Source organism: Propithecus coquereli, unplaced genomic scaffold (assembly GCF_000956105.1).
Source record: "Propithecus coquereli isolate 6110/MARCELLA unplaced genomic scaffold, Pcoq_1.0 Scaffold288, whole genome shotgun sequence".
NCBI lineage: Eukaryota > Metazoa > Chordata > Mammalia > Primates > Indriidae > Propithecus > Propithecus coquereli.
Window position 1 is genome coordinate 1,257,622 of NW_012148485.1, and position 6,087 is coordinate 1,263,708.

Consider the following 6,087-nt stretch of genomic DNA (forward strand, 5'->3'; position numbering starts at 1 on the left):
TGCATAGATTATTGCAGAAGAAATACGACTCCTGCAAAAAGATTGGAACCAAGAATTGCAAGCTGGATGCCTGGGAGAATGAGGAACCAATTATAAAGAAAGAGAAAGAGAGACAGAAAATCTGGGGGACAAGAAGAACAGCCCACTTTGTTTTGCTTTGTTTTGTTTGCTTGGCTTTGCAAATAATCCGATAGAACCCTTACCTTACGTTCTACTGAGCTGCCAGCTCTTTGAGAGCAGAAATGGTATATTTTTATCATTATTGTATCTTCAGGGCCTGGCACAGTTCTTGGCCTATCACAGACATGCAATAAGTATCGGTTAAATAAATGAGTAAACAGGGAATCCAGGAGGAAATTGTCTAAACAGGAGCGTGGCTCAGAGCTCAGGTGGGAGAAGAGACCTCAGAGGCTGGGGAATCGGTCTTTAGGGAGGTGATGGTTAAAGCTGTGAGAGGCTCCGCGTCCCAGAGGGGGCCGTCCGGGGACAGAGTAACCACAGGCTGAGACAGGCCCGTGGGGTGGTCCAGGACTAGAGGATGGGAAGCTGAGGAGGGGGTGCGTGGAGGAGGCAGGAAAAGAATGATTGCAGAGGGAGGGGGAGCCGGGACCTTGCGGGTCACAGAAGCCGCAGGAGGAAGGGGCTTCAAGGAGGAGGGAGGGGGGAAGAGCATCAGTCGCAGTAGAGACGTCAAAAAGAGCCAGATTGGAGGGAAAAAACCTGGAATTTCTCCCAAAAGGAAGTTGTTGGTGAACTTAACGAGAGGTGCTTTCTACCATGTGTGAAACGTCTAAGAACAGCAAACAGAAAATATATACAGAGAGAGCTGAAACCAAATACAGAAATCAGTCACCTGGAGAGGCAGGTCTCCGTGCATTTAAGACATGAAACTTAACTACGCAAACTGTAGCTTGCGGTGTCATTGTCAAGAAAATGTCATGTGAGACTGGATGAGCAAACATTATTTTAGAAATGAAGAGAAATCGACACTATCACCTCACTCAAATACTCCAGGTTTTTTTCTTTTTTCATTCTTTTCGGTAACAAAGAAAGCAGAGACAGAGAATTCTAGCAGAGAGAGCGTCTATTTCCATTGAAGCGAAGTGTTTGGAAAGCATCTAGGTGCATTCATTCACGACAGCCGACAGCCTCGTAAATAACAGCTGGGTATCAAGAAGAACCTCTGACATGAACGAGAACTTAGACAGCCAGTGGATACACAGAGATAAAACTTGTTACTAAAAACGAACTTGCAGTTTCATTTTAAATGGGGGTTATTTACTTGGCCAAATGAGGTAATTAGCCAAAGAATGATTGTGCAGTGTAAGGGATTCATTTATGTGGCAGAGAATAAGAAGACAAGGCTCACCGAGCTTTGCGATAGATGTTAAAAAGGTGATAAGAACGCCCTGTGTTTGCAAGCAAACCGAAACCAAGCTGTCTCCCTGAGCTGCTGACTTCAGATACACAACCAGAAAACTCTGAGGAAGGACTTTGTTGAAAGAACAGTGAGAAATTCTACAGCGTAATAAATACTGCAGGAAGAAACTAATTAGAAATAGTAGTTTAACGTTCAATTATAATGAAATTATCACTAACTTAATAGTAATAGGGAAGGAAACAAAACAGTAACTCCTTAAAAAGGATTGACCAGAACATCCCAGAAGAGCAACATGAAATGCCCATTCGTTTTTTCGGTTTCTTATCATTATAGATGATGGACTATCGAAGCAACAGCAAACCCATTAATCAAGACCGTAAACAATTAAAATCTTTTTTCCAGATCCGGGAAAGCATCAGAGTTATCAGGACGGTGCCAAAAAAGGGAACATAAATTTTAGCAAGCCCTTGGATCTGGGAAGTGTTTAGGCTATCCAGCCAAGGAGTCAGAGAGCAAACAGTCTAAACTGAGCTGATAACGACTGATCATTAATTAGAACTGAAGCCAACTATCTCGGTCTAGAGAAATATCTTGGCTACTCAGCTAAGAGCCAGAAAGCCAAAGGTCCAAGCCGGGTTCATTATAATTAATCATAAGCAGAACCACTGCCCAGAAAAGGCCCTATCAGCGAAGGGTGCCTTTGAGAAGAAGCAGTCCCGAGAGAAGCTGGCAGGGACCCACTGGGGACAGGGAAGGGAAGATGGGGGCCGTGGCCACTTTGCTCAGAGGCCCGAAATGAAGGCCGAAGTCCCTGGAATTAATCACGTGGAACAAACTCTAGCACTGGGAGACAAGCTGATCATCCGATAACTTGTGTTTACTGCAGATTTTTTTTTTTAATTTTAAATGAGATTCTGGTCTTTGAATGCCATTGGAATAGGAGGAAGAAGGTGTGTGTAGAAATAGAGCAAGGAAGGGAGCAATAATGGAGATTATTTAAATAAAAGATGTCCAAAGGGAAATTAAATGTTGATGGCACGGACAGTCAGTGACTGCACGGAAATACGAAGAATGACAGCAAGTGACTCTGGGAAGTGACTACACAGGGATAGTTTAGAGGGAATTTCAGAATTGGATGCCATCCGCAAGCTCATGCAGACTAGTATTTAAATGCATTTCTGCATCCATAAAATAACATTTTTTCCTATCTAATCAGACAAGGCACTAAGTGCTTTTATAATGCAAATATCCACTTTTCTTGTGAAAATACTGTTTTTCGTGGATTTGAGGCTGCACACTGTTTTCATATTTTAGCATCTCTGAGATCAGAATGCATCTTAAAGTCAATGACATGTCGTGGTATAATTGGACCTGTTTTTGTTAGCTGCACCTAAAACAGTGACGTCTCTTATCCTTGGTGCCATTTAGATGTGACGTAGTTGGTAACTAGTTCTCGCTTACTTGGTAGTCACTGTGCGTTTCAGTGGGTGGTCAGGCTGTGTGTGACGGAATGTAACACAGTGCGGCCACGGTCCAGTGCAGGTGAGCACCGTCCAGAGAAGAGACCAGCGCATAATTCAGGTTGCTGAGAACAGACAAAGCGCACAACAGGCTCAGCTAGCACAGCACTCACTAAGACGAAAGAGAGTGCGAGTGTGCACGAGGTCCAGCCCCTCACGATGTGTCCGTCCCCACAGCCGGCCGATCCGTTCCACCGCCAACTCCGACCCCTATCCCATGGAGTCTGAACGACAGAAAACTGGGGGCACACCTGAGGGCTATCGAAGGTAGAGCTTAGCAGTTGCAGGAAATGTGCGATTCTGTGCTGGCTGCAGAGGGAACAGCCACATGCCAGCTGCGCTCCGAGCTCTTTGCACGCGGTGCCGTGTGTGAGCTTGCCGGTCCCTTCTGCACGGAGCACAGGGTCTTCATGGGAACAGAGGGGAGGCGCCTGGACGCGCTTGGACCCTTCCTCGCACTATACACATCTTTTGTGCTAATGACTCGTTAAAGCCTCTTAACAACGTAGAGTAAGTCTGGCACTGTAGCATCCTCCGCATTTCACAGAGAAGGAAATGGAAGCTCTAGCATGGGAACGACCTGCCCAGGGTCACCCCGATGACAAGTGTGCAGGCCAGGACCCGAACGCAGGTCCAGGTGGCTTCAGAGCCCATGTGCTTAACCAGGGTGCTCACGTTACCCTGCCTCCTCCAAGAAGATGGTCTTTGGAGAAGAAAGAGTATGGTGACCTAGATGGGCAGGGTAGGTGGAGAGGAGATGGAAGAGAATGGAGAAAATCCAGTTTAAACAGGAGGAGGACTACAGTGAGAAGGCTCTCACCTTCGAACTTTGATACCATCCATGATAGAGGATGTTCGCCCCACGAAGACGGCTTTGCGAATGGCGGCGGGACTGCTGCCCGAAAGCCTGCTCCTTCGACATCCTTGTACACGGCCCCAGAAACCTGAACGGGTAAGGTATTTAGTCCCTCGGATTCAGATAGCATGTAACAAAACCTGTACCACTTTGCCACCAACAAAAGATGCATGCTTTGTTCTGGAAGAGGTGATTAGAATCCTCAATGTCTTAATCATCCAAAGCAGGAATCGCACAAACACGTTCAGCTCTGAACTCCATGCGTGCATGCAGAGTGTGTGTGTGTGTGTGTGTGTGTGTGGCATGTGGCGTGTGTTTGCATGAGTGTGTGTTCAGAGATACATACCAGTTTAAAAGCTATAAAATATAATTACTTGGGTAACCTTTGAACATGTGTGGTATTTCACGAATACCACTTTGATAGATCTAGGGCATGTTTACATATTTTAAAACACATTAGGATAATTTCCATTGGAAAAAATGTGTATTTCCCCCACAATTCTACATAAATGGCAATTTTGAACGCATAAGTACATTTTTGGTTAAAGAGAACATCATCGTCACTTAATATATTACTGGAGATATACACAGATGTTGTTTATGTTTGTGTTTTATGTAAATTGCCTTTCAGTGGAGGAGAAATGTATACATGAGATTTAAATTTGCTATTTTTTTACATATTTAGTTTATGTGGTTTGTTTATATTTCACAGAAAGCAAATAGAGGAAAGCAATAGAAACAGCATATTGTGTCAAGCTTTCTGATAATTTTGAACTAAGTGCTTCTTCTTTAGAAATTCGGAGAAATTATAAGAGGCAATTTAGGAAGGGTGTCTCTTCCGCGGCTCTCCACGTACACCAGTGTCGGTAGAAACTGGCCTTTTCTACGTTCCGTGAAAGCGCAGTCGCTCACGCCAGCATTTCTGCGCTCACGACGGCTCTCAGGACGCGCCTCTCATGGCCGGGCCCAAGCCGACCTGCAGCAGTTTCCCGTGGCTGCATTACAAGTTACTATAAACTTGGTGGCTTAAAACCACAAAATGTCTTGTCTCAAAGTACATTCTGGTTCTGGAGGCCCGAAATCTGAAATGAGTTTCACTGGGTTTCTCTGGAGGCTTCAGGGAGAATCCGTTCCTTGGTTTGTCCACTTTTCTGGCAGTTGCCAGCCGTCCTCGGCTTGGGGTCACGCCATTCCGATCTCTGCCATTGGTCGCGCCATTCCAATCACGGTCCCCTCGCCTCCTACTCGTCCGAGTAATCTTCTCCGCCTCTCTGTTCTAAAACACTTGGGATTAGATTTCGGGCCCACCCTGAGAATCCAGGATGATCTCCCCATGTCAGGATCCCTGCTATGGACTCAATGTCCGTGTCTCCCCCAAATCCACATGTTGAAGCCCTAGTCCCCAGTATGACGGTGTTTTGAGGTTGGACCTTTGGGAGCTAATTAGGGTCAGATGAGGTCACGAAGGAGGGGCCCTCAGGATGGAATTCGTGCCTTTATGAACAGAGAAAGAGAGATCTTTCTCCACGACGTGAGGATACATCGAGAAGGCAGCCGGGTGCACACCAGGAAGGAAGCCTTCACCACACGTCAAATCCGCTGGTGCCTTGATCTCAGGCCTCCCAATTTTCAAAACAGTGAGAAATAAATTTTTATTGTTTAAGCCACCAAGTTTACGGTATTTTGTTACAGCAGCCTAAACTGACTCAGGCGGCCCTTACACTCCTCTGCAAAGACCCTTTTTCCTATAAGGTAAAGTGGATAGGTCCCAGGGATTGGGAACTGATATTTTGGGGTGGTCATTTTCCAGCCCACTGTAGTGCTCTTCTCCTAAACAACTCAGATCTCACCTTCTCCACGAAGGGGGAAATAGAGCAAGCTCTCAACTAGGAACCAGGAGAGCTGGACTCCAGTTTGGATTTAGAGCTGCTTTGCTACCTTGGGCCCCCGCTTCTCCGGACCTCAATGTCTTTGATTATAAAACAGAAGTTAGATGCGATTCTGTCAACAGGGCTGCCTTGACGTTGGGGGTGGGTCATTCTTTGCTGTGAAGGACTTTAACACCATTAGCGTATCTGGCCCCGCATGCCAGTAGGACCCCCAGATCCCTTTTAAAGAGAAAAGTACATTTATTGATACTTCCCCCAGATTTAGCAATAATGCATGTCACGCCAATTAAAAAAATATTGAAAAATTAAGTACTAAAAAGGAAGAAAATCACCCAGGATAATTGCTGCAAGCATTTTGGTCTTATCCCTGCAGTCTTTTCCCAACCACCTCTACTTGTTTTAAAATTCAATTTGGGTCTTACCACGCATTCTGTTTCGTAC

At 45.5% G+C, this 6,087-nt stretch overlaps 1 protein-coding gene across 1 annotated transcript in view; it reads left to right on the plus strand.

The window, feature by feature from the left end:
- The first annotated feature begins 3,742 nt into the window (after positions 1-3,742).
- SHISA3 (shisa family member 3) overlaps positions 3,743-6,087 on the plus strand; it is an 18,685-nt gene continuing 16,340 nt past the window's right edge. The window contains exon 1 of the mRNA XM_012648478.1: positions 3,743-3,853. Within this exon, the coding sequence (XP_012503932.1) occupies positions 3,743-3,853 (111 nt within the window). The remainder of the gene's footprint in view (positions 3,854-6,087) is intronic.